Genomic DNA, 27,947 nt, shown 5'->3' on the forward strand with positions numbered 1-27,947 from the left:
CAGGACACACAGCTCACCCGGCTTCCACCTTCCTGGGTCTGACCTCGGAGCATTCAGCCTCCTCTGCCCCTCCGTGTGCTTCCCACAGCGAGTCCGCTCAGGCGGGATCCTGGGGAAGCCAGAGGGTCCTGCCCCCCAACTCCGCAGTCAGACGTGACTCTCGGCCAGCCAGTAAAACAGAAGGTTTATTAGACGACAGGAACAGGGTCTAACACAGAGCTTGTAGGTGTAGAGAACAGGACCCCTCAGCTGGGTCCATTTTGGGGGGCAGTGAGCCAGACAACCCCGTCTGCCCTTCACTCCAGGTCTCCAGCCAGCCCCAAACTGAAACTCCCTCCAGCCCCTCCTCCTCTGGGCTTTGTCCCTTTCCTGGGCCAGGAGGTCACCGGATTCCTTTGTTCTCCAACCCTTTAGCTCTCACCTTGCAGACGGGAAGGGCCCAGGCCATCAGGTTCCAGGAAACAGGGTGTTGGCCATTCCCTGTGTCCAGACCCCTGCACACACCTGCCCTCTAGGGCTCTGCAACGATCATACACCCTTACCCCACCACCTAGATACTTAAGAACTGCCTAGGGGAAACTGAGGCACCCCCACACTATTCAGAGGAACCATTAAGAACAGCCCCACTTCGTCACAGGGGGCACGGCTGGAGACCTGCCCCCTGCCATGGGAGTGGCTCGGGCAGGGGTCAGCAGTCAAAGGGTTAACACCCCCCCCCCCCGGCAGCTGGTGTGCCAGGCTGTGTGCAGACTCCGGCAGGGGTTGCGGCCAGGCTGTGACGTGCCCCCTTTCCCCCGGCAGCCTGTGAGTGTCACCCGGCCGGGGTGGAGAGCCCGCAGTGCGAGCGTCTCAGCGGGCACTGTGCTTGCCTCACCGGCTTCACGGGGCAGCGCTGCGACCGCTGCCAGCGCGGCTTCCAGGACAACTTCCCCCGCTGCGAGCGCTGCCCGCCCTGCTTCGCTCGGTGGGACCTGGCCCTGGACCGGCTGCACGACCGGCTGCGCCAGCTGCAGGGGCAGGTGCGGGCGCTGCAGGAGGGAGGCCCCGGGCCCGAGTTCAGCAACAGCCGCCTGCAGGACCTGGAGAGCAAGCTGAGGAGCACGGAGCGGCTGGTCGGGGACGGGAGCAGCCAGGGCGCCCCCCTCCTGCGCCAGCTGGGCCGCCGGCTGGACAGCACCAGGCAAGGGGGTGGCACCGGGAGGGAGGGGCTCGGTGACGGGACCCTTTACCCTGAGCACCCGGCGGGACCAGCCTGGTCCTGCCCTCCCGCCTGCTGGGCTGGAAGCAGATGCCCATGTTGCTGCCCCAGCTGGCATGGCTGGCCCCTTGCGAGCAGGCCCAGCAGAGGCCAAGGAGATGGAGACCCCGTGTGGGTGCAGGGCTGAGCCCCACTGGCAAGGCTGGCATGAGGGGCTGGCGCAGACTCCTCCTGCAGCTGTGCCTTGAACAGCCAGCAGCTACTCATGGGCCCTGCTTTCCCTCCCAGGACGCCGGGCGCTGGCTCTGGCCAGCCCTCTGGACGTCCGTCTCCTGCGCCCATGTGCCCGCCGGTGTGCTGGGGAGAAGGGTCTGGCCGCTGGACCTGGGCCCTGGGCCAGGGTTGGGGGGCAGGTCCCGCTCTGTGCCCACTCTGAGCTGTGCCCCCAGGAAGGACATGGACGAGGTGTGGAAGCAGCTGCAGACCGCAGAGGGGCGCCTGGATGAGCCAGCTGGAGTGGACGTGGAGCAGAGGGGCCGCCTGGCCAGCCTGAGCAGGGAGCTGCGGGAGCTGAACTTCACCCTCTCCCGCCAGCAGGAGCAGCTGGCAAGATGGGAGGGGGCCAGCTTTGGGGGTAAGAGGGACAGAGTCCCCACAGTACTATAAGGTGGGTAGAAAGCTGGCTAGATTGTCGGGCTCAACAGATAGTGATCAATGGCTCCATGTCTAGTTGGCAGCCGGTGTCAAGTGGAGTGCCCCAAGGGTCGGTCCTGGGGCCGGTTTTGTTCAATATCTTCATAAATGATCTGGAGGATGGTGTGGATTGCACTCTCAGCAAATTTGCAGATGATACTAAACTAGGAGGAGTGGTAGATACGCTGGAGGGCAGGGATAGGATACAGAGGGACCTAGACAAATTGGAGGATTGGGCCAAAAGAAATCGGATGAGGTTCAACAAGGACAAGTGCAGGGTTCTGCACTTAGGACGGAAGAATCCAATGCACCGCTACAGACTAGGGACCGAATGGCTAGGGAGCAGTTCTGCAGAAAAGGACCTGGGGGTGACAGTGGACGAGAAGCTGGATATGAGTCAGCAGTGTGCCCTTGTTGCCAAGAAGGCCAATGATATTTTGGGATGTATAAGTAGGGGCATTGCCAGCAGATCGAGGGACATGATCATTCCCTGATCGTTCCCCACTATTTGACACTGGTGAGGTCTCATCTGGAGTACTGTGTCCAGTTTTGGGCCCCACACTACAAGAAGGATGTGGATAAATTGGAGAGAGTCCAGCGAAGGGCAACAAAAATGATTAGGGGTCTGGAACACATGACTTATGAGGAGAGGCTGAGGGAGCTGGGATTGTTTAGCCTGCAGAAGAGAAGAATGAGGGGGGATTTGATAGCTGCTTTCAACTACCTGAAAGGGGGTTCCAAAGAGGATGGATCTAGACTGTTCTCAATGGTAGCAGATGACAGAACGAGGAGTAACGGTCTCAAATTGCAGTGGGGGAGATTTAGGTTGGATATTAGGAAAAACTTTTTCACTATGAGGGTGGTGAAACACTGGAATGCGTTGCCTAGGGAGGTGGTAGAATCTCCTTCCTTAGAGGTTTTTAAGGTCAGGCTTGACAAAGCCCTGGCTGGGATGATTTAACTGGGAATTGGTCCTGCTTCGAGCAGGGGGTTGGACTAGATGACCTTCTGGGGTCCCTTCCAACCCTGATATTCTATGATTCTATGACAGCAGCTCCTCCCTGCCCTGCCCAGCCCCCAGGCAGTGCAGCCGCGTCTCCCTGGCCATGCAGGGGCAGAGCTCTCCGTGGCCTGGCCTGATGCCCTGCTCCTGTGCCCTGGCAGAGTCCTACCGGAGCATCCGGGCCTCCTCCGAGCGCTCGAGGCAGGCGGCGCAGCGGGCCAGGGCCTCGGTGCAGGGGCCAGCCAGCCTGGTGGGCCAGGCCCAGCGCACACGGCAGGCTGCGGAGGGGCTGCTGCGTGACACAGGTGACACCTTCCGCCGGAGCCTGGCAGCGCAGAGGAGGTCGCTGCAGGAGGCCCAGAAGCGGGCGGCTGTGCTCAGCGTCTCCAGGCTCAACGAGAGGGTGAGCCGGGGGAGGGCTGAGGGAGCCCAGATTGGGCAGGGCGGGAGCCCAGGAGCGGGCAGGGCTCTGGCTGGGGGGTGGGCTGCCCCTAGGCACAGGGAGAGCTGGGGGGTCTGCACGCTGCCCCTGAGCGCCGGCTCCGCAGTGCCCATTGCCCGGGAACCGTGGCCAATGGGAGCTGTGGGGGCGGCGCCTGCAGGCGAGGTAGCATGCAGAGTCGCCTGGCCGCGCCTCCGCCTAGGAGCCAGAGGGAGATGTCACCACTTCTGGGGAGCCGACTGAGGTAAGCGCCGCCCGGGCCTGCCGCTCCTGCTGACAAAGGCATTCACACGGCCACTTGCGTCGGGAATTTCACGAGGGGGCTTTTTTGAGTACCTGTGAAAGACAAAAGTTTTGTCGACAACGTTGCAGTATAGACAAGCCCCAAGAGTGTCTGCTCCCAGAGCTAGGTCTGACTTTTCCGCTTCTCCTGGCCTCAGACCTTTCCTCTTTTCCTGCTTTCCTCCGTCTCACTTCCCAGTTCGTCCATTATCTGATCCCCTACCTCCTTCCTCAGCTCCACCCACTCCATCCTCTGCATCCTCCTCCTTCCCCTACAGCTCTTTCCAACTGCCCCTTCGGGCGGATCCCGAGCCCCCTCCTAGCTCGTGCCCCCCTCCTTGGCCGGCCCGCCCCAGGGCAGCATTCTGTGCTGCTGCGTTGCAGGGGCGAGCGCCAGGGCAGGGTTACCCCAAGGAGCCCCTCCAGGGAGAGAGCTGGGGCAAGGCAGGGGAGTGCGGGGACAGGACTTGGGTGTTCCTCTGTCATGAATCCATAGGGTCGGTGCAAGGTCCCAGCTTTTAAACAGTCCCTGGGAGGAACCCTTCCGTGGGCCAGCCCCCCAGGGGGCCCCACCCTTCCACCAGGGTCAGCCACGTGGCCTCCCCGCCCCCTTACACTGGGCCTCTGGGCTCCAGCCCTGCTCCGCCCCGTGAGCTCTGCCCAGCTAGTCCCCCTGAGGCAGAGCCAGGCAGAGCCCTGCCCACTGTGCAGGGCCCGATGCCCCGCGCCCAGCGGCTGCAGAGATGCTCACCCCGCGCTGTCCCCTGGCGCGGCACAGAGACGTGAAGGTTGCAGCATCGGCCACCCTGCTCAGCCAGCACCCTGCCAGCTGTAGGGAGCCCCTTGGTGCACGCTCTGGCTGTCCGCCCTCCTTCGGCAGAGCCCAGGGGAGAGCCCCAGGTCCCCCCCACCAAGTGCTTTGATCTCAGCTGGGGATTGTTCAGCCCCCCAGGGGCGGCAGGGAATCCAGGTCCCTCTGGGGCGTTGTGTGCTCGGTGCCAGTCGCCGGTGTCTTCTCAGACCCCCCACTGACATGGGGAGCAAGGCCCAGACGCCCACGTCGCTTTGCCTGCCCTGAGAGCAGCCAGCCCTTCCTCACCCACTGGGAGCCGTGCAGCACTGCGGGGAAACAGAGGCATGGACAGGCCTCATAAAAACATGACAAAATATTGCCATGTTGTCCCAATCCCCGTCCCCGAGAGGGGTGGCAGGATCGCTGGGGGAACTGTCCTGTCCACCTAGCGCTACCTCCACCGGGCTCAGCTCGGGTCGCTGCGTTGCTCCAGGAGGGCAATTTTTCAGCCCCCTGAGCGATGTGGTAACAGTGACTTGGTTTCCTAGTGTAGAACCCTCACGGAGTGAGGGGGAGTCAGGGCCTGTCTCCCCACTTCCTGTGATTCACCATGACTCTCAGCCAGCCAGTAGGACAGAAGGTTTATTAGAGACGACAGGAACACAGTCCAGACCAGAGCTTGTGGGCACAAACAGGACCCCTTCGTCAGGCCCTTCTGGGGGATAGAGAGATTAGACCCCAGCATTAGGGCTCCCTCCTCTTCCCCAGCCAACTCACCAAAACTGAACCCCCTCCAGCCGGCTCCCCCAGCCTCCCCCCGGCTCCTCCTCCAGCCTTTGTCCAGCTACCCAGGCAGAAGGGGTCACCTGGCCCCATCCCCCTCCCAGCTCAGGTTACTGGCTCTGGTATCCTCTCTCAAGGGACGTCTCCCCTCCCCAATGCAGACAGTCCCAGTAAAACTCCCCTGCAACACTCCCAGGTCAACACTCCCACCTCCCTGCTGTGTCACAAGAACAGGCCTCCCTCTGCCCTGAGAGCAAACTGAGTCCTCCTCCCCACCCCCGGTAGCCATGTGGAGCATTGGGAGAAACTGAGGCACACTCAGGAGTCATACAAATCATTCCCCCTTTGTTGCAGCCTCCCTCCCAGGTGTGGGGCCATCAGTGAGTGCAATGGCAAGCCCAGGTTTCTGCCCCCCTCCCCTGGGGCCCTGCAGGGCTGGCTGGCTCTCCGGTGACCCCCTGCCGTGTGCTCTCTGCCTGCAGATCTGTGGGGCGCTGGGAGATCAGGGCTGTGAACAAGCCCCCTGTGGAGGGGCCTCCTGCCAGGATGACTCTGGGCAGCGGCGCTGTGGGGGCCCAGGTTGCAGGGGGGCGCTCCCCATCTCCACACAGGCCCTGCGCACCGCCCAGGATGTCTCTCGCCAGTTGGAAAGCACGGCTGGGCAGCTGGGTACCATCACCCTTAAGGTACGACAGGGGTGGGTCCCATCACCAGGGGTGGGGATGGTCTCCTCAGGCATCAGGCCTGTGATTCGAGCTGCAGGGGTCCTGGTGAGTGTGTGTCTCACAGGGTCTGCTAGTGCACAGCCTTCCCTGGCCTCGCACACCTGTGGGCTGGGCACCCTTATGGCTGGGTGCCCTCCACCCCACAGCCTTGTGCACGTACAAATGTGCCAGTCACATGCCTGTGCTCCCAGCTGGGCAGCCAGCCTGGAGCAATCAGCTGTGAGTCCCCTCCAGGTGCAGGAGATCCAGGAGCTGGCCCGGGGCGCCAGAAGACGAGCCCAGGACACACTGGATGGGTCCCAGACAGCCAGAGGCCATATGGAGGAGTCCACAGCCAGGTTGCGAGAATTCATCCAGAAGATCAAGGACTTCCTGGCAGGTATGGAGCCGGAGCTGAGCTGGAGTGGGCCTGGGGTTCCCAGGAGTACCGGTGCCCTGTGCAGCCTGGCATGGTGGGCGTCCCAGGGCACTGCTATGCTGGGCCAAGCCATGGGCAGGCATGGGGTGAACCAGGGCCCAAGTCAGCGGCTGCTGCAGGTACCTGTGGGTGCCCAGCCATGCCCCGGCCTGTCCCCACTGGCATGCCAAGGACCCGCTGCCCATGCTGAGGGCCGTCCCTGTCTGCAGAGGAGGGAGCCGACCCGGAGAGCATCGAGCTGGTGGCCCAGCAGGTGCTGAACATCTCCCTGCCCAGCAGCCCCAGCAGGATCCGGCACCTGCTGCAGGAGATCCAGGACAGCATCCGGCAGCTGGATGGGGTGGACGCTGTCCTGAACAGCACGGCCCACAGCCTGGCCACCTCCCAGGAGCTGCTCACACGGGCAGGGCAAGCCAGGTGAGTTACCAGGGACAGAAGCAGGGCAGGGACACCAGCTGAGGGTGTGGGTGGAGTTTCTGGCTACTCTGGTCCCAGCCTCTCCCTGCAGGGGGCACTGTGGGGGCAGGGCAGGGCTCTGGCTGTGGGGGGCTCCCAGCAGGGGGTGCTGTGGGGGCAGGGCAGGGTGCTGGCTGTGGTGGACTCCCGGCAGGGGGCACTGTGGGGGCAGGGGTGGGGAGGTGTCCTGAGGGTGATGCTGTCCTGTGCCCCCCCAGGGAGCAAGCGGTGGGCGTCAGGGGGGTGATCACGGCCACGCAGGAGGTGCTGGCGGGGGCGAAGGTCCAGGTGTCTGTGGCAGGGCGTGCGCTGAAGAGCACCAAGAAGGCAGTCCGGGGTGTGGAGAGCAGAGTGAAGGAGGTGAGGGGCTCTGCCTTCCCGGGGACCCTTCTGGCCCCCCCAAGCCAGGCTTCTCCTGCCCCGGTGTTACCTACACACATTATGGCACCCCACCTTTTCCCAGGCCATAGGGCTCCAGGCAAAAAGCACCTATGCCCTTACCCAATGCGTAGGGCTCCCGGTGTCACTGGCCTGGTCGGTGTAAGTCCCCACACCCTTACCCAATGCGTAGGGCTCCGGGTGTACACTACTCCTGCAGGTGTGCAGGACCTTTTACCAGTGGAAGAGCCTTACACTGTAATATCCTACGTCACCTCTATTTATTAACACAGACTGTGCTCACCACACCCAGTAACTTGTCTGGATGGCCAGTCAGGATCAGGTCATCTGAGGCACTCCAATTTCTGCCCGGTGTCATTGGCAGAGTGTTAAGAACATATATAAGAACGACCTGACTGGGTCAGACCAAAGGTCCATCTAGCCCAGTGTCCTGGCTGCCGACAGTGGCCAGTGCCAGGTGCCCCAGAGGGAGTGAACCTAACAGGTAATGATCAGTGATCTCTCTCCTGCCATCCATCTCCACCCTCTGACAAACAGAGGCTAGGGACACCATTCCTTACCCATCCTGGCTAATAGCCATTAATGGACTTAACCTCCATGAATTTATCCAGTTCTCTTTTAAACCCTGTTATAGTCCTAGCCGTCACAACCTCCTCAGGCAAGGAGTTCCACAGGTGGACTGTGCACTGAGTGAAGAAAAACTTCCTTTTATTTGTTGAGGTCTGGAAGCTCTGATCGTGGGACTTCTGTGGAAGTCCACAGAACTTCCTCTTGGATCCCAGTTTATATAGTGAAACTTGAGTCCTGCTTAGCTGTGCCGTAACCAAGCATTAGACTGAAACATTTCTAACCAACCCTATAGAATCATAGAATATCAGGGTTGGAAGGGACCTCAAGAGGTCATCTAGTCCAACCCCCTGCCCAGAGCAGGACTAATCCCCAACTAAATCATCCCAGCCAGGGCTTTGTCAAGCCTGAACTTAAAAACTTCTAAGGAAGGAGATTCCACCACCTCCCTAGGTAACGCATTCCAGTGTTTCACCTCCCTCTGAGTGAAAAAGTTTTTCCTAATATCCAACCTAAACCTCCCACACTGCAACTTGAGACCATTACTCCTCGTTCTGTCCTCTTCTACCACTGAGAATAGTCTAGAGCCATCCTCTTTGGAGCCCCCTTTCAGGTAGTTGAAAGCAGCTATCAAATCCCCCCTCATTCTTCTCTAACATAGTGTAACAAAATTCTCTACCCAATCCTACCCCACCACCTTCATTTACACCCAGCAAAATTAATTATGTAACAGACAGAAACAGTCAAAGAGCCAGACAGAGACCAGACAGACAAACAATGGGGAAGTGGGGGCCATAATGACAAAACAATACAAAAAATGAGGGTTTCACAACCACAACTATTGAGAAGTGGTTTCTTGCCAGACAGATGCCATCAAATGAAGTTTTCTTTAACCACCTTAAGATCTGTTTCTGTGTCTGGTGATCGTGGGGGCCATTGGACGGGGTCGCCTTCCTGCCAGCCACTCTGACATTGTGTTACTGTCATGTAGATGACTAACCAATTTATTTGAGCATGAGCTTTCGTGAGCTACAGCTCACTTCATCGGATGCATCCTGCGGCTCACGAAAGCTCATGCTCTAATAAATTGGTTCGTCTCTAAGGTGCCACAAGTCCTCCTTTTCTTTTTATCCTTACACCAGGGCATCCCCACCCCCTGAACCCCCCTTACCTCTGCTGCCTGGAGCCCTCCCCTCCCCAGCCAGTCCCTGCCCCAGCTGCTCCTGGCCAGAGGGCTCTTCCCTGGGGCTGGGCCGGGCCGGGGGCTCGCTGGGGCTGTGTGGACTCTCAGCCCTGAGGCCAGGGCTGGGGGGGCTCACAGAGGCCGGGTCCGACTGCTCCATGGGTTTCCTTTGGGCTGGATCGGGCCACAGCCCCACGGGCCAGCCTGCAGCGGCCGCGCTGCGGGGGCAAGTGGGACTGGGGTGGCACGGGCAGGGGCCCCCTCGTCCTGCCGGCTCCAGCCCAATCCCCCTCTCTCCGGTGCAGGCCGAGCGCAGGCTCCGGGGGCTGCAGGAGAAGGAGTCACGGGTGCTGAGTGCCCTGCAGGAGCTGGCGAAGCACGTGGCTGCCCTGCAGGACAAGTCCAGGACCAACCGGGGGCTGGCCAAGGAGGCCAAGAAGAAAGCTGAGCGAGCCGTGTCGGCCACGGGGGTGCTAGGCCAGGTGAGAGCCCCCGGTCCCCCGCTGCAGAAGCCTGAAATGCTGCACCCAGCATGTGACCCCTCCCCTTGGCTCCTGGATGCCAGCCCACGCCCTCCCCCACACAGCACCCTCCCCCCAGCCTGTCAGTGACCCCCCCAGCACCCTCTCCCCAGCTCACCCCATCCCCCTCCCCCGCCTGCCTGCCGGTGCCCCCTCCCCAGCATGCTCTCCCTTCCCCCCCCCACCTGCTGGTGCCCCTCCCCGCACAGCACCCCTCCCGCCCACCTGCTAGCCCACACCCTTCCCCCCCCGCCCACCAGTCTGCTCATACCCCTCCCTGCAGCAGTGGGCCGTGGGCCCCGCGCCCAGAGGGCAGGACCCCTGCGAGCCTGGCGCTGGGTGTCAGCCGGTCCCCTCTGCCCCCAGGCACTGGCGGAGGTCGTGCGGCGGCACGCGGCGCTGCAGAGCAAGGTGGGCGAGCTGGCCGGGGCGTCGGACGCCACGCTGCGCCGGGTGACGCGGCTCCTGCAGGACGCTGAGCAGATCCTGGACAAGGCCAGCGGCAGCCAGAGGAAGCTGGAAGGTACCCGGGCCGCGTGGCTGGGGCAGCAGGAGCAGTGCCCAGCCCCACGCGCCCCCCGAGGGCCCCTCTGGCCCCCCACTCACACCTGCCCGGCCCCACGCGCCCCCCGAGGGCCCCTCTGGCCCCCCACTCACACCTGCCCGGCCCCACGCGCCCCCCCTTTGGCCCCCCACTCAGACCTGCCCGGCCCCACGCGCCTCCTCCAGGGCCCCTCTGGCCCCCCACTCACACCTGCCCGGCCCCACGCGCCCCCCGAGGGCCCCTTTGGCCCCCCACTCACACCTGCCCGGCCCCACGCGCCCCCCTTTGGCCCCCCACTCAGACCTGCCCGGCCCCACGTGCCCCCCGAGGGCCCCTCTGGCCCCCCACTCAGACCTGCCCGGCCCCACGCGCCCCCCTTTGGCCCCCCACTCAGACCTGCCCGGCCCCACGCGCCCCCCTCTGGCCCCCCACTCACACCTGCCTGGCCCCACGCGCCCCCCGAGGGCCCCTCTGGCCCCCCACTCACACCTGCCCGGCCCCACGCGCCCCGTGGGCTCTCTGGGCGGGGTCCGGGCACATGCCACGTGGGGGGCTGCAGGCCAGGGCTTGTGTGACGGCTGGCTGTGCCATGCAAAGGGCCCGGGTCCCCGTCGGTGCTGCGGCCATGCTGGGGGGCTCACCCCTGTCTCCGCCTGTCTGCAGAGCTGGAGCGGCGCTTTGAGGATGGCGAGGAGGCGCTGGAGGCCAAGGCCACGCGGCTGCAGGCGCTGGAGAGACGGGTGTCCGGGCTGCTGGAGGAGATCCGGGAGAAGGCCAATGCCTATGCCACCTGCTAGTGCCAGGGCATCGCCCACCGGGCCCGACGGCCAGTCTGGACCTCTGCGCCTTCCCTCCACGGTGTCCCCCCCCGCCGGGCCGCACTGTCCTGCCCCTTCCTCCTCCCCGGCCAGGCCATGCTGTCCTGTCCCCCCCGGCCCCGCCGGGCCGCGTTGTCCTACCCCCTCCTCCCCCGCCGGGCCGCGTTGTCCTACCCCCTCCTCCCCCGCCGGGCCGCGTTGTCCTGCCCCCTCCTCCCCCGCCGGGCCGCGTTGTCCTGCCCCCTCCTCCCCCGCCGGGCCGCGTTGTCCTACCCCCTCCTCCCCCGCCGGGCCGCGTTGTCCTGCCCCTCCCCCGCCAGGCCGCGTTGTCCTACCCCCTCCTCCCCCGCCGGGCCGCGTTGTCCTACCCCCTCCTCCCCCGCCGGGCAGCGTTGTCCTGCCCCCTCCTCCCCCGCTGGGCCGCGTTGTCCTGCCCCTCCCCCGCCGGGCCGCGTTGTCCTGCCCCCTCCTCCCCCGCCGGGCCGCGTTGTCCTGCCCCCTCCTCCCCCGCCAGGCCGCGTTGTCCTGCCCCCTCCTCCCCCGCCGGGCCGCGTTGTCCTGCCCCCTCCTCCCCCGCCGGGCCGCGTTGTTCTGCCCCCTCCTTCCCCGCCGGGCCGCGTTGTCCTGCCCCCACATCCCAGACATTCATGGGATTATTTCCTGGCCCTCCCCCACACCACAGCAGGTGGGGCTGGGGAGTGCCTCGCAGGGAGGGCAGAGCCAAGTGCCCGCGCTGCCTTGAGACTCAGAGCTGGCGGGCAGGCCCCTCCGCTGGCAGGGATGCCCCAGCCACCCCACAGCCCCCATACGCTGTGCCTGCCGTAGGGGGAGCCAGGAGTTCTGCTGGCAGCCGGCTCTGTGCCCCGTTGGTGCCCGCCCTGGCCATGGGCTGTGCCAGCTGGCAGCCAGGGTGCTCTGGCCTCGTGGGCAGGCGGTGCCGTGGGGCCCAGCAGTGTGCTAGGGAGCAAGTGGGAAGCCAGGTGCAGGCCCCACCTGTCAGGGGCCCCTCATGCAGCTCCAGGGTCTGCCCCGGCCAGCACCTGTAGCAGCCCTGTACTCTGCAAATAAAGGCCTGAGCCTATGGCCCCGGCTGCTCTGTGTCACATGCCAGCCTCTGCACCTGCACTGGGCTCTGCCCCAGCACCCAAAGGGCCCATGCTGACTGTGCCCCACAGGCCCCGGGCCACGCTCTGGACCTGCTCCCTACGAGGCTGGGCAGGACTCTGGGGGAGCCTCCTCTCTCGGAGCAGACTGTCTGCAGGGCAAGAAGCTTCCCCACCTTCCACCTTCCTGGGTCTGACCTCGGAGCATTCAGCATCCTCTGCCCCACTGTGCGCTTCCCCCAGCGAGTCCGCCCAGGCTGGGTCCTAGGGAAGCCAGAGGGTCCTGCCCCCCAACTCCGCAGACAGACGTGACTCTCCACCAGCCGGGGAAACAGAAGGTTTATTAGACGACAGGAACATGGTCTAACACAGAGCTTGTAGGTGCAGAGAACAGGACCCCTCAGTCAGGTCCGTCTTCTGGGGCAGGAGGCCAGAGCCTCCTCTGGCCTCCCTCCATTTCCCCAGCCAGCCCCAAACTGAAACTCTCCCACCCCTCCTCTGGCCTTTGTCTCTTTCCCGGGTCAGGAGGCCACCTGATCTCTTTGTTCTCCAACACCTTCAGTTGGCCCCTTTGCAGAGGAGGGGCCCAGGCCATCAGTCGCCAGGGGACAGGGTGTCGGCTATTCTCTGTGCAGACACCATCACGCTGGCCCTCTAGGGCTCTGCCACAATCACACCCCCTTATCCCCCCACCTAGAGACTTAAGAAATGCCATGGGGAAACAGGCACCCACACAGTATTCAGAGAGAACATTAAGAACATTCCCACTTCGTCACACCCGCGGGCCCCATCCCAAACCCACCCAGCCTGCCCATGGCACCAGCCAGGCTGCAGCCAGGTCTGGGGCCCATGCGCCCAAGAGAGGGCAGCTCTGAGCAGGGATATTTACTCGGGCCCAGACCCAAGGGCTCAGTGTCCACGGCCCAAGCAGGGCCGGTGCCGCACTGCCGGCCTGGGCCAATAGCTCAGGGCGGCCCCATCCAGCACCATGGGGTGTTAACACTGACCCGTAAGGACCACAGTAGCTGGCACGGCTGGAAACCACTTCGCTGCTGCTCTTTGTAGTAAGAATATCCAACCGCCGCCCCCGCCCCGGCTCCACGCAGGCTGCAGCCAGCTGGGCAGCACCCACCCCCGGGCATGGGGTGGGGACAGCGTAAGGCCGGCAGGTACCAGTGTGTTGTTAGCTGCCCCGGCGTGAGGCTGGACCGAGCCCTCAATGCCGTATTAGTTCAACAACACCCCTCGTTCCCCACTGAGGCGCCTGCTTCTGGGTTTGGGGGTGGGGGGTGGTTATACAGGGACCCTTTGCCCACTGCTGAGATGCAGCTGGCTCTGTGGCAGGGCGCAGGGGCTGGTTATACAGGGGCCCCTTGCGGGGCGCTGAGACAGGCCACTGGGGAGGGTGGGGCCTGAGGAAGGGACGCAGCTTCCCAAACCCTCCGGCTGGGCTGTAGCAGGCGGGGTGGGGGCGGGATTTGGCCCAGCCGCCCTTGACTGAAATCCGGCCTTGGCTGCCAGCGTCTGTCCTGCAGCCTCCCCCCACCGCCGGACTTGCATTCCAGCCCGGCCCTGCCAACGCGGGGGGAAAGCCGGAGCCATCTGGACAGGAGCTGTGCACCCCCTGACTCCCCATGTGGGCGCCTGGCAGCTCCCCTGAGCCCCCGACTCCCCATGTGGGTGCCCACCAGCTCCCCTGGGCCCATGCCCCCCGACTCCCCACGTCAGCACCCACCGGCTCCCCTAGACCTGCGCCCCCCGACTCCCCACATCAGCACCTGCTGGCTCCCCTAGACCCGCACCCCCGACTCCCCACGTCGGCACCCACCGGCTCCCCTGGGCCTGTGCCCCCCGGCTCCCCACGTCAGCGCCCGCCGGCTCCCCTAGACCCGCGCCCCCCGACTCCCCACGCCCACTGGCTTCACGCCCGCCGGCTCCCCACAAGCGTGCGGGCTGGCTGGCTCCCCGGGCCTGTGCCCCCCGACTCCCCACGTCAGCACCTGCCAGCTCCCCTAGACCCGCACCCCCGACTCCCCACGTCGGCACCCACCGGCTCCCCTGGGCCTGTGCCCCCCGGCTCCCCACGTCAGCACCCACCTGCTCCCCTAGACCTGTGCCCCCCGGCTCCCCACGCCCACTGGCTTCACGCCCGCCGGCTCCCCACAAGCGTGCGGGCTGGCTGGCTGGCTCCCTGGGCCTGTGCCCCCTGACTCTCCCCACGTCAGCGCCCGCCAGCTCCCCTAGACCCGCACCCCCGACTCCCCACGTCGGCACCCACCGGCTCCCCTGGGCCTGTGCCCCCCGGCTCCCCACGTCAGCACCCACCTGCTCCCCTAGACCTGTGCCCCCCCGCTCCCCACACCCACTGGCTTCACGCCCGCCGGCTCCCCACAAGCGTGCGGGCTGGCTGGCTCCCCGGGCCTGTGCCCCCCGACTCTCCCCACGTCAGCGCCCGCCAGCTCCCCTAGACCCGCACCCCCGACTCCCCACGTCGGCACCCACCGGCTCCCCTGGGCCTGTGCCCCCCGGCTCCCCATGTCGGCGCCCGCCGGCTCCCCTAGACCCGCGCCCCCCGACTCCCCACGCCCACTGGCTGGCTCCCCGGGCCTGCGCCCGCTGGCCAGGGGCACCAGAGCAATGTGCCTGGGGCGGGGGCGGGCTGAGCCATGGAGCCAAACTGCAAACCCTGGATACGATGGAAACCACGTCACGCCAGGGGGTGCTGCAGCCCCCCAGTTCCAGCCCCCAGGCTACGGCTCCCAGGGCCTGCGCCCCCCGGGGTCCCCACGTCTGGGCCTGCCGGCTGCCGGCAGGGGACTGTGCCTGACTGCGGGCACCCCCCCGCTGCAGCCAGGGCCAGGATGGGGCGGGGCTGTGTCGCTCGCCCCATTGCACCCCGAGCCAGTGTCCCTGTGGCAGGGTGCTTCGGGCCCCTGGGTGTGGTTTGGGCTCGGCGGCCCCTGCCCTTTCTGGAGCCCTGTCCCGGCCCAAGGGCCTTTGTCCCGTTCGCTCCCGGGACCTGCCCAGGGGCGAGCGGCGATGGGGGGAGGGGGGCGAGCGGCGATGGGGGGAGGGGGGCGAGAGGCGATGGGGGAGGAGAACGAGCGGCAATGGGGGGAGGGGGGCGAGCGGCAATGGGGGGAGGGGGGGTGAGCGGCGATGGGGGAGGGGCGGGGTTCTGGCGACTGCCCCCGGCCGGGGGTCCCGTTTTCCCTTTGGCCCCCCTACGAGGCGCCGCCCCCGGGAGCCCCCCCGGCCGGGCTCCTCCCCTGGCCGCGGCCCCAGATCCCAGCGGCGGATCCGCCCCGCACTTTCCCTCCGGCCCGGCGCCAACTTCTCCCAACTTCGGGCCCGGGCACAGCGGAGCCGAGCCGAGCCGAGCCGTGTCGGACCGGACCGGACCGGACCGGGCAGGTGAGCGGGGCCGGGCTCGACGCGTCCCCGGGGGTCTGCGGGAGGCTCGGCCCGGCCCGGCCCCGCTCACCGGCTTGTCCCGCAGGGTGGAAGAGGAGCCTGCGGCGAAGGGCGAGCGGGACCCGGGCTGCCCCGATGAGGCTGTGGGGCTGGCTGCTGGCGGGTGAGTCCGGCCCGGCCTGCGGGGGGCAGCGGGAGCCCCGGGGCCCCTGAGTGATGCCCAGGACGAGGGAAGCCCCGTCCGCCTGGCCCCAGATGTGCAGCCCCGCCCGGCCCCGCCCCAGATGTGCAGCCCGCCCGGCCCCAGATGTGCGGCCCCGCCCGGCCCCGCCCCAGATGCTCTGTCTCCTGGCTGGGTGGTCTAGGCTCTGGGGGGCAGGGAAGCTGTAGCTTGGCCAGAGAGTGGGGGGTTCCTGGGACATCTGGGGCAGGGCAGCTCCTCCCACGGCCCCGCCCCTCAGTTGCCCCCCCTTCTTCCCCCCAGGTCCTGTGCCCCCCCCCCCCCCGGTCCCTAGCCCCTCGCTCCCGGCGGCCCCTGTGCAGGGAGCACGTGCCTTCCCCTGTATGGCCCACGGGGCACAGCCCAGTCAGGGGCAGGGGAGCTGCGGTGGGGCTACCAGGTGGGGGTCGCACTGGCTCATTCCCTGCTGGCACCCTTGGGGCTCATGCTTCATCTTTGGCCCATCCCCCATGGGGCGTCAGTGCCAGGAGCTGTGGGGCGGGGAGGAGCCTGCAGGCTTTTGGGGTGAGCCCTGGGCCTCTTCCCTGAGCTGGGACTCCTGGGTCCAGTCCCAGCTGTGCTCCCTGCCTTGCTCCTCTGCCAGCTGAGCCTGGCGCTGGCCTCCACTCCCTTGGCTCTGCTTCCTTGTTACCCTGTGCCCAGGGCCAGCTGCCAGCCACCCCTCGCCCCCCAGTGCGGCCCCAGAGCTCGATAAATCACCACAGCCCTGCCGGCCTGGCTCTGTGCTGCCCCCTTGCCATGAGCTAGGGGGAGGGGTGCAGGCCGTGCCCCTGCCGGGGGTGGGGGGCAGCGGGTGGGCCACACCCCAGGGCAGCCGGTTCTCATCTGCCTTTGAAGCTCAGTGGTAGGAGAGGGGACTGGCCGGAGCTGGCTGGGTGCCCAGGACGTAGCCTGCAGGGGCGGGGCAGGGCTGTCCCCTCCCCTGCAGGGTGAGCAGCCCCCCAGCCAGAGGGCAGGGAGTGTGCTGGGGCACGGCGCCAAGCTCCCCTGCAGCCCTCCCCATGAGCAGTAGTGTCGCAGGTCGGGAGGAGGGAGCCCGAACTCCTGGGTTCCAGGCCCGGCCGCCCACCCCCGGCCTGGGCCCTCTTCCTGGCTGGGCAGCCAGCGCCCTGCTCGGGGCAGCACGGTCAGGGTCCTGGGACCCCGGGACGGCGGCTCAGGGCCTTGCTGTATGCAGCAGCCCCCACCACCAAAGACACCCCTCCCCTGGCTGCCTGCCTGCCGGGGAGGGCGAGGGCCTGGCTATTTCCAGCTGCCAGCTGCTTCTGCCTGGGCCAGCGGAAAGGGCTCGGCCTGCCACATTCCTGGCCCTGCCTGAGGGGCAGGGGCAGGTGGCCAAGGGGGGCTCAGAGCAGCGTGGAGCCAGACCCTCGGCATGGCCCCCACCCCTGTCTGTGACCACCAGCCCCTGGCTCTGGCCCTGCTCTGCGCCAGGGAGCCCCAGTTCCCGGGTAATGGCAGAACAAAGGGTCCCAATGCCCATCAGTGCCTGTACCCTGCAGTGCCAGGGCAGCCCCCCTCTGCCCCATGCATACTCCCCTCCCCCGTGGTACCAGGGCACCCCCTGTTCCCATGCTAGGGCACCATCCTCCTCCCCGGCATCAGGACAGAGGCCCTGGCACCAGGCTAGGGCACCTCCCCGCCCCCCATCCCCAGGCGAAGGCAGCTGGCTCTGTGCAGACAGGGAGGCCCTGGGCTCACCAGGAAGGCGAAGCAGACAGCTCTTGGCTTCCCAGCATGGAAGGGGAAGACCCAGTGTCCTCCATGGCTGGCAGGGAGGTGCCCCACTGCTCCAGGACAGGGCACGGACCCCCGTCTCCCTTGCCCAGGGTGGGGTGCAGACCCCAAACTTCCCTGCTGGGGCAACCCAGAGCTGCTCCCCTCTCAGCTCTGACCTCTCTCCACAGTGCTGGGGGGGGGCCTGTGCCAGTACCCCGAGCCCCCACATGGCTGCTCCCTGGGCAGCTGCTACCCAGTCACCGGGGACCTGCTTGTGGGCCGAGCGGAGCGGCTGAAAGCTTCCTCCACATGTGGGCTGCAGGGACCCCAACCCTACTGTATCGTCAGCCACCTGCAGGTGGGGCGGGGACATCCTGGGGCAAGGGGCACCGTGGGGTCAGGGCAGGCTGGGGCGGGGGGCGCTGCAGGTTGGGGCATGCTGGGGAGGGGGGCTGCCGTGGGACAGGGGTATGCTGGGGTGGAGGGCGCTGCAAGGAGGGGGGATGCTGGGGCAGGGGCAGGCTGGGGTGAGGGGTGCTGTGGGGCAGGGGTATGCTGAGGTGGGGGGCACTGCAGGGCGGGGGCATGCTGGGGCACCACGCACCTTGGGGCAGGGGTATGCTGGGGCCGGGGGCGCTGCAGGCTGGGGCAGGCTGGGGCCGGGGGCGCTGTGGGCCGGGGTGGGGGGCTCATGGGGCGGGAGGGAGGAGGTGGGTGCATGCTGAGGGCTCTGTTGCAGGAGGAGAAGAAGTGCTTTGTGTGCGACTCGCGCCAGCCCTACTCCCCGCTGGCCAACCCCGTCAGCCATGGCATTGAGAACGCCATCCCCTCCTTCGCGCCCCACCGCAGGAAGGCCTGGTGGCAGTCAGAGAACGGTGAGCCCAGCCCTGCCCCCAGCCCCCCAGCTCAGCCCCCCTCTGGACCCCAGCCCCACCCCCTGCTTGGCTCAGCCCTGCCCCCAGGCTCTGCCCAGTCCCCCACGGTGACCCCCAGCTCCCTTGCAGAGAGCCCCATTGTCCAGACTGCCTGGCCCGTGTGTGTGGGGCCAGGCTCTGCCCACTCCCCCAGGAGTCCTGATCTGCTCTGCCCCCCTGGGCCAAGCTATCCCCATCCAGCCCCTGGGGTAGGTGGCAGCCTTGTGGGGGCTGGGCCTTGGGGTCCCCCCACCACAGAGACGGGCCAGGCTCCGACTCAGTATGGCCCCTGTGTTCCCCTAGGCAGGAGAAGGGCTGCCTGCCAGCGTGGGGCCCATGGGCTGGCTGCGGCAGCAGTGTGGGTTGGGGGTCCCTGGGGCCCTCTCCTTCCCTTCCCTTCCCTCCCACGCGGGGAAGCGCTGACTCAGCGGGCCGGACCCACCCTGGCCTGGCTCTTTGCCACCTGGCCCCCTGCCTGGTGGAGGTAGCCGAGTCCTTGACAGCAACCGGGATCCGAGGGGGCCTCGCCCCGGCCCCACTGCAGCCCCCACAGAGCTCACAGCCCCGTCTCCGCAGGCGTGGAGCACGTCACCATCCGCCTGGACCTGGAGGCCGAGTTCCACTTCACCCACCTCATCATGACCTTCAAGGTGGGTCCCTGCCTGGGGCGGGCACGGGGCCCCCTCGCCCAGGCCAGGCCTCCCCGGGACATGGGGGGACATGCCAGGCCTCCTGGGAGCCACCAGTCCTGTCCCTTCATCACCCCCAACCTGTCCCCACGCCCTGCCCAGGCCAAGCTGGGGGGCACCCAGCTCCCCTCCCCCACAACACCCCGCCCCGGGCCATGCTGGGGGCGCACCCAGCTCCCCTCCCCCACGAGACCCCACCCAGGGGCATTCTGGGGGCACCCAGCTCCCCTCCCCCACGAGACCCCACCCAGGGGCATTCTGGGGGCGCACCCAGCTCCCCTCCCCCACGAGACGCCACCCAGGGGCATTCTGGGGGCACCCAGCTCCCCTCCCCCACGAGACCCCACCCAGGGGCATTCTGGGGGCGCACCCAGCTCCCCTCCCCCACGAGACGCCACCCAGGGGCATTCTGGGGGCACCCAGCTCCCCTCCCCCACGAGACCCCACCCAGGGGCATTCTGGGGGGCACCCAGCTCCCCTCCCCCACGAGACGCCACCCAGGGGCATGCTGGGGGCGCACCCAGCTCCCCTCCCCCACGAGACCCCACCCAGGGGCATTCTGGGGGCGCACCCAGCTCCCCTCCCCCACAAGACGCCACCCAGGGGCATGCTGGGGGGCACCCAGCTCCCCTCCCCCACGAGACCCCACCCAGGGGCATGCTGGGGGGCACCCAGCTCCCCTCCCCCACGACACCCCGCCCAGGGGCATGCTGGGGGGCACCCAGCTCCCCTCCCCCACGACACCCCGCCCCGGGGCATGCTGGGGGACACCCAGCTCCCCTCCCCCACGACACCCTGCCCGGGGCCATGCTGGGGGCGCACCCATCTCCCCCATGTCTCTCCCCACAGACCTTCCGCCCGGCGGCCATGCTGATCGAGCGCTCGGCGGATTTCGGCCGCACCTGGAAGGTTTATCGCTACTTCGCCTATGACTGCGCGTCAGCCTTCCCCAGAGCTGCCCCCGCCCCCCTGCGCAGGGTGGATGATGTCATCTGTGAGTCCCGCTACTCGGACATCGAGCCCTCCAGCGAGGGGGAGGTAAGCGGGGGTCCTTGGCCGTGGCCCCGCCTGCCCTGGCCCGTGGGCTGGCTGTGGGCCTATGAGATCCTGCACCCGGCGCGGGCACGGACCTTTCCCCGATTGCGAGCAGGCGGGGGCGGGGCGGGCCCTGCCATGGGACAGGCACTGGGGGTCAGTGCAGACCAAAGACCTGCTGAGCAGGAGGGACGGGAAATCGGCCACCCACCCTTGGGGGTGGGAAATGAGGCCTATTGGTGGGCTGGGCTGTTGCCCCAGCTCTCTTCTGGGTCCCCCGAGAGAGACCCTGGGGGGAAAAGCTGGCTCCTGGCATGCGCTTCCACCCCTCCATGTCCTGGGACCCCAGCTTCGCTGTGATGTCACTGGGCCTTCGCTGGCCCAGTCCCGATCCCGAGGGCCGACCCCATCCCGAGGGCCGGCCCGATCCTGATCCCAATCCCAATCCCAAGGCCTGGCCCTATCCCTAGAGCCGTCCCTGTCCCGATCCTGGTCCCTGGAGCCGTCCTGACCAGACAAAGGAGGGAGCCAGAGGACGGGCACAGCTCCAGCTTGGTCCCAAGCAGCCAGGGAAAGGGAGACCGGCCCGCCCCTGCCCTGTGTGCCCCTTTTCTCCCCCACCGTCTGTCCTGGGGTCTGGGCCGGGGAGAGGCCGGCGGGAGCAGGGCTCGGCGTGCCTGGTGCTGGGCCGTCTGGGGCTGCTCGGCCGGCTGGTCTGTGTCCCCGTTGGCCCGGGAAGTCAGTAGCCGAGCCAGCAGCTACATTTTCTCTTTGCTGGTCCGGTCTCCCCGTCCCCTGCCGGGTGCTTGTTGTTTGTCTTTGAGAGACGGGAGGGGACAGCTCCAGCCCCAGCCACGTCCCTTCTCCCCAGGGGCGGCTGGCAGCAGCCAAACACGGGAGCTTTTCCTTCCAAAGCCTCCCAGCTAAGGGACGGGGGGCCATGCTGGGCTGAGCCTGCTTCCCCTCTGTCCTGGGGCCCGAGCCTGGTGTGCCACTGGCCAATGCCGGGCAGCACCTCTGGGCCCCGTGAAATGAGCACGGCAGGCGGGCACCCCACCCCGCTGGGGCCCCTGGACCGTCCCGCAGCCGGCACTCGGGACTGAGGGGCGTTTCTCCGTATTGCAGGTCATCTACAGAGTCCTGGACCCGGCCATCCCCATCCGAGACCCCTACAGCCCGGCCATCCAGAGTGAGTCCAGCTCTGCCCAGCGGGACAATGCCCAGGTCCCAGACAGGCGCAGGGAGATCCGGCCCAGATCTCAGAGCAGCACAGGCCCGGCCTGGGGAGGGGTGGTAGGTCCTGGGGAGGCACGAGGGGTCCTGAGGTGGGGCGGAGGGATCCTGGGGGCGCGCGGGGTCCTGGAGAGGGGCAGTGAAGTTGCTGGTGGGGGGGTCCTGGGGAAGCAGGGTGGGGGGATCCTGAGGCGGCACGGGGGGGTTCCTGAGAAGGCGCGGGGGAGGACCTGCGGGAGTCCTGGGAAGCAGGGCATGGGGGGTCCTGGGGAGGGGCAGGCGGCTCCAGCCCTGAGCCTTCGCTGTACCAAGCCCAGCTCGTGTCTGTCCCGGGGCCTGTGCTGCTGTGTTCTCTTTGGGGCTGGGTTCTTCTGGCTGCGGCTGCTTTTCGCCCTGGTCTCCCGGGGTCCCCCCCACGGGCTCCCCTGGCCGCCCCCAGGAGATGGGCTGGGTGAGCTCCCCCCCGCCCCGGCATTGCGCTGGAGCATTGCAGTGGGTGACATCTGCCCCCAGATCTGCTGCGCGTCACCAACCTGCGGGTGAACCTGACCAAGCTGCACACGCTGGGCGACAACCTGCTGGACTGGCGGCGGGAGATCCAGGAGAAGTATTACTATGCCCTCTACGAGCTGGTGCTGCGCGGGAGCTGCTTCTGCTACGGCCACGCCTCCGAGTGCGCGCCCGCCCCCGGCGCCCACGCCAACCTGGAGGGCATGGTAGGGGCTGCGCTGCCCGCCCTGCGACCTCCCCCCACGCTGGGGACTCCCAGATCCAAGCCCCACGGGCTGTGTGGCCCTGCTGTGCCTGGGGGCAGAGCCCTTGCTGACGGGCATGGGCCGGGTTGGGCCGTGGTGGCTGTGGGTCTTGGCAGGGCATGGCCCCAAGAGCCCCGGCTGCCTGGCACGGCTTGGCCCTCTGTTTGCAGAGCGGAGTCTGAGAACTGACCGAGCCTGGGGACCAAGCTCCCCGGGAGTCTGGCTTTGGGCAGCAGGGACATGGGCCCGGGCTGGGCGTGGCTGGGGCTAGCAGGGCCGTGGCACGTCTCTCACGCCCGCCCCCTCGGCAGGTGCATGGCAGGTGCGCCTGCAAACACAACACGCAGGGCCTGAACTGTGAGAGGTGCAATAACTTCTACAACGACCTGCCCTGGCGCCCGGCCGAGGGGCGCAGCACCAACGCCTGCAGGAGTGAGTGCCAAGCGGAGGGGCCAGGGACGGGGGCTTGGCAGGGGCGGCAGGGCTGGGGGCTTGGCGGGGGCTGGGCCGGGGGCAGGGTGGCATGGTTGGGTGGCGGGGCTGGGCAGCAGGGCTGGGTGGCGTGGCCAGGGGTTGGGAAGCAGGATAGGGGGCTGGGGGCGGGGCCAGGGGCTGGGCGGCGTGGCGGGGGGCCGGGGCTTGGGCAGCAGGGCGGGGGGCCGGGTGGTGGGGCTGGGGGCTGGGTGGCGTGGTTGGGTGGGGGCTGGGCAGCAGGGCGGGGGGCCGGGTGGTGGGGCTGGGTGGCGTGGTTGGTTGGGGGCTGGGCAGCAGGGCGGGGGGCCGGGTGGTGGGGCTGGGGGCTGGGTGGCGTGGTTGGGTGGGGGCTGGGCAGCAGGGCGGGGGGCCGGGTGGTGGGGCTGGGGGCTGGGTGGCGTGGTTGGGTGGGGGCTGGGCAGCAGGGCAGGGGGCCGGGTGGCGGAGCTGGGGGCTGGGGGGCCTGGCTGGGGCTGGGCTGGGGGCCGGGTTGGGCACCAGGCGGCGTGGCGGGGGCTGGATTACCGGATGGCACCGGTGTCTCGGCAGGGTGTGACTGTAACCAGCACTCACGCCGGTGCCACTTCGACATGGCCGTGTACCTGGCCACGGGCAATGCCAGCGGGGGCGTCTGTGACGACTGTCAGCACAACACCATGGGCCGCAGCTGCCAGCTCTGCAAACCCTTCTACTACCGGGACCCCGGCAGGGACCTGCGGGACCCCGGGGCCTGCCGAGGTGAGGGGCCCCGGGGCCGGGGGTGGAGAACAGGCCCCGAGCCCTCGCTGCGGGGGTCTGTGTCCAGCTGAGCCCCGTCTCGAGGAGGGAGGTCAGGGGGGCCTTTCCCTTGGGGGGAGGGCATGGCTCGGGGGGCTGGGCCCCGTCTGACTCTGCCCGTTTGGGGCTCCGCAGCCTGTGACTGTGACCCGGCCGGCGCCCTGGATGGCGGGATCTGTGACGCCCACGACGACCCGGCGCTGGGGCTGCTCGCCGGGCAGTGCCGCTGCAAGGAGCACACGCAGGGCCCACGCTGCCACCAGTGCAAGCCGGGATTCTTCGGGCTCAGCGCCGACAACCCCCAGGGCTGCCAGCGTGCGTACCTCTGGCCACAGGGCCAGCTGCCAGTCCCGCCTCAGCCAGCAGGGGGCGCTGTGGGGGCGAGGCAGGGTGCTGGTTCTGGGGAGCTCCCAGCGGGGGGCGCTGTGGGGGCGAGGCAGGGCGCTGGCTGGGGGGGAGCTCCCAGCAGGGGGCACTGTAGGGGAGGGGCAGGGCGCTGGCTGGGGGGAGCTCCCAGCAGGGGGCACTGTAGGGGAGGGGCAGGGCGCTGGCTGGGGGGAGCTCCCAGCAGGGGGCGCTCTGGGGGCGGGGCAGGGCGCTGGCTGGGGGGGAGCTCCCAGCAGGGGGCACTGTAGGGGAGGGGCAGGGCGCTGGCTGGGGGGAGCTCCCAGCAGGGGGCGCTCTGGGGGCGGGGCAGGGCGCTGGCTGGGGGGAGCTCCCAGCAGGGGGCGCTCTGGGGGCGGGGCAGGGCGCTGGCTGGGGGGAGCTCCCAGCAGGGGGCGCTCTGGGGGCGAGGCAGGGTGCTGGTTCTGGGGAGCTCCCAGCGGGGGGCGCTGTGGGGGCAGGGCAGGGCGCTGGCTGTGGGGGAGCTCCCAGCAGGGGGCACTGTGGGGGAGGGGCAGGGCGCTGGCTGGGGGGGGAGCTCCCAGCAGGGGGCGCTCTGGGGGCAGGGCAGGGCGCTGGCTGGGGGGAGCTCCCAGCAGGGGGCACTGTAGGGGAGGGGCAGGGCGCTGGCTGGGGGGAGTTCCCAGCAGGGGGCGCTGTGGGGGTGGGGCAGGGCGCTGCAGTGTGGGGACGGGGCAGGGGGCTGGCTGTGGGGTGGTGCTGGCCTGCGACTCCCTCTCACCCACTCTCCACATCAGGCTGCCAGTGCCACCCCCAGGGGACGGTGTCGGGCGGGACCCAGTGCGACCCCGTCAGCGGTGACTGCTTCTGCAAGCGCTTGGTGACTGGCCAAAGGTGCGACCAGTGCCTGGTGAGTGCCGGCCCTACGGGCAGCGCCTCCCCACGGCATCGGCCCCGGGCTGCCGCCTCAGGCCCCCCCAGGGGGTGTCACGGGCTGGGGGTGCTTGAGGGCTGTCCCACTGGGCCCCTTCCTGGGGCTCTGCCTGGCCTGGCCTGCCTGGGCCCCGCTCCTGGGATTCGGTGTGCTGCCAGGCCCTGGCCTGTGCCTAGGGATCGGGGGCACTAGCTGGTGGGAGGAGGAGTGGAGCCAGATGTCTCGCAGTCACAGGCTGGGTACTCTGGAACCGCCCTGAATGAAGTCAGCCAGGACCCTCTGGCTGGGGACGGGCTTCAGCCATCAGTTACCATCTAGGCATCGCTGCCATGATTATACACCCTTAATCCCCCACCTGGACACTTGAATAACACACAGGGGAAATTGAGGCACACACAGTATTCAGAGAAAACAAGAACATTCCCAATTTGTCACACCAGGGGGCAGGGGCTAGGCCAACTGAGCGGGGCAGGGGGCAGGCGGGTGGGGCTGGGAAGGGCCGAGCCCTGGTGGGTTGGGTGGGGTCAGGGCCTGGCAGGTTGGGCGGAGCAGGGCAGGGGTCAGACAGGTTAGGTTAGGCAGAGCCTGACGGGTTGGACGGGGCTGGGCAGGGGTTGGGCAGGTTGGGTTGGGCGGGGCTCGGGACTGTCGGGTTGGGCGGGGCTGGGCAGGGTTGGGTGGGTCCGGTTGGGCAGGGCCTGGTGGGTAGGGTGGGGCCAGGTGGGGTTGGGTTGGGCGGGTCGGATTGGGCGGAGCTGGGCACGATCAGCCAGGTTTGGGCAGAGCCAGGCAGGGTTGGGCGGGGCTGGGCAGGGTTGGTTGGGTTGGGCAGGGCCAGGCAGGGCCTGGCAGGGTTGGGTTGGGTGGGTCGGGTTGGGTGGAGCCGGGTAAGTTCAGGCAGGGTTGGGCGGAGCTGGGCAAGGTCAGGCGGGGTTGGGCGGGGCCGGGCAGGGCCTGGCGGGTTGGGCAGGTTGGCCAGGGCCAGTCGGGTTGGGTTGGGCGGAGCCAGCCAGGGTCAGGCGGGGTTGGGTGGGGTCGGGCAGGGCCTGGCGGGCTGGGTGGGGCTGGGCGGGGTGGGCAGGGCCTGGTGGGGGTGGGTTGGGCGGGTTGGGTTGGGCGGAGCTGGGCAGGGTCAGGCGGGGCTGGGCAGGGGCGGGCAGGGCCTGGTGGGGTCGGGTTGGGCGGAGCCTGGTAGGGTCAGGTGGGGTTGGGTGGAGCCGGGCAGGGCCTGGCGGGTTGGGCGGGGCTGGGCAGGGGCGGGCAGGGCCTGGTGGGGTCGGGTTGGGCGGAGCCGGGTAGGGTCAGGTGGGGTTGGGTGGAGCCGGGCAGGGCCTGGCGGGCTGGGCGGGGCTGGGCAGGGCCTGGCGGGGTGGGTTGGGCGGAGCCGGGCAGGGTGAGGCGGACCGGTCACTAACGCAGTCTCTGTCCCCAGCCCGAGCACTGGGCTCTCGGCCACGACCAGCTCGGCTGCCGGTCCTGTGACTGCGACGTGGGAGGTGCCCACAACAACCAGTGAGTGGGTGCTGGGCCTGGGGCCATGGCCTCACCCTGGGCATGAACCCGTGGGGCTGGGGGCAGGGGGCTGCTCACGGGCAGGCTGGGGCCCGCCCTGCCGGGGCTGGGGTCACGCCCTGTCCGTGGGCAGAGGGGCCCAGCGCTCCTGCTCTGACCTGCTCTCCTGCCAGGTGTGCCGTCGAGACGGGGCGCTGCCCCTGCCGTAGCCACATGGTGGGCCGGACGTGCAGCCGGGTGAAAGCCGGCTTCTACCTCGCCCGCCTGGACCACTACACCTACGAGGCGGAGGAGGCCCGGCTGCGCCAGGTGAGACGGGCCAGCCCTGGCGTTCGGCTGCCAGCGCACGGGGTGGGGCTGGGCCTGCCCCGGTGGGCGCCCGGGGGAAACCTGGGCCGGGGGGCGAGCCCCTGGCAGCACCTGCAACATCTGGGCCAAGGATCCAGAGCCCCGGGAGCCGGGCCGGCGGGCCCCGCTCAGCACCCGGCAGCCAGCTGGGAGAGCGGGGGGCCCAGGGCAGGCCGCTGCGTGCGGTGCCAGGCTGGGCCCCCTTGGGACACGCGGGAGGAGGGGCCATTCCTGACGGCTCCTTCACGGCAGGGCGCAGTGGTGGAGCGGGCGCAGCCCCCGGGCCGGCCAGCCACGTGGACGGGGGCTGGGTTTGCCCATGTGCCAGAGGGTGGTGCCGTGGAGTTCCTGGTCAGCGACGTGCCCGCCTCCATGGAGTACGACGTGGTGATCCGCTACGAGCCCCAGGTGAGCCCTGGGCCAGCGCCCCCCAGCTCCCGCCTGCGGCCCCAGGCCTCTGCCCCCCACCCTGGGTTCCCGCCCGCGGCCCCGGGCCACTGTCCCCCACCCTTGGGTTCCCGCCTGCGGCCCCGGGCCTCTGCCCCCCACCCTGGGTTCCCACCTGCGGCCCCGTGCCTCTGCCCCCCACCCTGGGTTCCCGCCCGCGGCCCCGGGCAACTGCCCCCGACCCTGGGTTCCCGCCCGCGGCCCCAGGCAACTGCCCCCGACCCTGGGTTCCCGCCCGCGGCCCCGGGCCTCTGCCCCCGACCCTGGGTTCCCGCCCGCGGCCCCGGGCCTCTGCCCCCGACCCTGGGTTCCCGCCCGCGGCCCCGGGCCTCTGCCCCCCACCCTGGGTTCCCGCCCGCGGCCCCGGGCCTCTGCCCCCCACCCTGGGTTCCCGCCCGCGGCCCCGGGCCTCTGCCCCCCACCCTGGGTTCCCGCCCGCGGCCCCGGGCCTCTGCCCCCCACCCTGGGTTCCCGCCCGCGGCCCCGGTCAACTGCCCCCCACCCTGGGTTCCCGCCTGCGGCCCCGGGCCACTGCCCCCGACCCTGGGGTCCCGCCTGCGGCCCCGGGCCACTGCCCCCGACCCTGGGGTCCCGCCTGCGGCCCCGGGCAACTGCCCCCGACCCTGGGTTCCCGCCCGCGGCCCCGGGCCTCTGCCCCCCACCCTGGGTTCCCGCCCGCGGCCCCGGGCCTCTGCCCCCCACCCTGGGTTCCCACCTGCGGCCCCGGGACACTGTCACCCACCCTGGGTTCCCGCCCGCGGCCCCGGGCCTCTGCCCCCCCCCCCCCGGGTTTCCGCCCGCGGCCCCAGGCCTCTGCCCCCCACCCTGGGTTTCCGCCCGCGGCCCCGTGCCTCTGCCCCCCACCCTGGGTTCCCGCCCGCGGCCCCGTGCCTCTGCCCCCCACCCTGGGTTCCCGCCCGCGGCCCCGGGCCTCTGCCCCCCACCCTTGGGTTCCCGCCCGCGGCCCCGGGCCTCTGCCCCCCACCCTTGGGTTCCCGCCCGCGGCCCCGGGCCTCTGCCCCCCACCCTTGGGTTCCCGCCCGCGGCCCCGGGCCTCTGCCCCCAACCCTGGGTTCCCGCCCGCGGCCCCGGGCCTCTGCCCCCAACCCTGGGTTCCCGCCCGCGGCCCCGGGCCTCTGCCCCCAACCCTGGGTTCCCGCCCGCGGCCCCGGGCCTCTGCCC

The 27,947-nt window shown here is 68.9% G+C and overlaps 2 protein-coding genes across 4 annotated transcripts in view; both read left to right on the forward strand.

Moving 5' to 3' along the window:
- Nucleotides 1–11,029, forward strand: part of LOC311524124 (laminin subunit beta-2-like) — a 48,265-nt gene extending 37,236 nt beyond the window's left edge. The window contains exons 26-35 of the mRNA XM_084634916.1: nt 802–1,180; nt 1,648–1,832; nt 3,056–3,297; nt 5,677–5,880; nt 6,154–6,298; nt 6,547–6,754; nt 7,012–7,153; nt 9,248–9,424; nt 9,830–9,986; nt 10,671–11,029. Of these exons, the coding sequence (XP_084491042.1) occupies nt 802–1,180; nt 1,648–1,832; nt 3,056–3,297; nt 5,677–5,880; nt 6,154–6,298; nt 6,547–6,754; nt 7,012–7,153; nt 9,248–9,424; nt 9,830–9,986; nt 10,671–10,804 (1,973 nt within the window). The 3' untranslated portion in view covers nt 10,805–11,029. The remainder of the gene's footprint in view (nt 1–801; nt 1,181–1,647; nt 1,833–3,055; nt 3,298–5,676; nt 5,881–6,153; nt 6,299–6,546; nt 6,755–7,011; nt 7,154–9,247; nt 9,425–9,829; nt 9,987–10,670) is intronic.
- A 4,147-nt stretch (nt 11,030–15,176) lies between these two features.
- Nucleotides 15,177–27,947, forward strand: part of LOC311524419 (laminin subunit beta-2-like) — a 42,843-nt gene continuing 30,072 nt past the window's right edge. The window contains exons 1-15 of one of the 3 annotated variants that reach the window (XM_084635481.1): nt 15,177–15,342; nt 15,428–15,505; nt 17,491–17,660; nt 18,042–18,177; nt 18,793–18,866; nt 19,755–19,943; nt 21,066–21,129; nt 21,687–21,889; nt 22,240–22,360; nt 22,952–23,140; nt 23,315–23,494; nt 24,322–24,434; nt 25,891–25,970; nt 26,144–26,279; nt 26,571–26,726. In XM_084635481.1, the coding sequence (XP_084491607.1) occupies nt 15,478–15,505; nt 17,491–17,660; nt 18,042–18,177; nt 18,793–18,866; nt 19,755–19,943; nt 21,066–21,129; nt 21,687–21,889; nt 22,240–22,360; nt 22,952–23,140; nt 23,315–23,494; nt 24,322–24,434; nt 25,891–25,970; nt 26,144–26,279; nt 26,571–26,726 (1,839 nt within the window). In that variant the 5' untranslated portion in view covers nt 15,177–15,342; nt 15,428–15,477. Of the gene's footprint in view, nt 15,343–15,423; nt 15,506–17,490; nt 17,661–18,041; nt 18,178–18,792; nt 18,867–19,754; nt 19,944–21,065; nt 21,130–21,686; nt 21,890–22,239; nt 22,361–22,951; nt 23,141–23,314; nt 23,495–24,321; nt 24,435–25,890; nt 25,971–26,143; nt 26,280–26,570; nt 26,727–27,947 lie in introns of all 3 variants that reach the window. The other 2 variants (XM_084635480.1, XM_084635482.1) reach the window with 2 other exon arrangements.

This window comes from Lepidochelys olivacea, assembly GCF_965140295.1.
Source record: "Lepidochelys olivacea isolate rLepOli2 genome assembly, chromosome: 7".
Taxonomy (NCBI): Eukaryota; Metazoa; Chordata; order Testudines; family Cheloniidae; genus Lepidochelys; species Lepidochelys olivacea.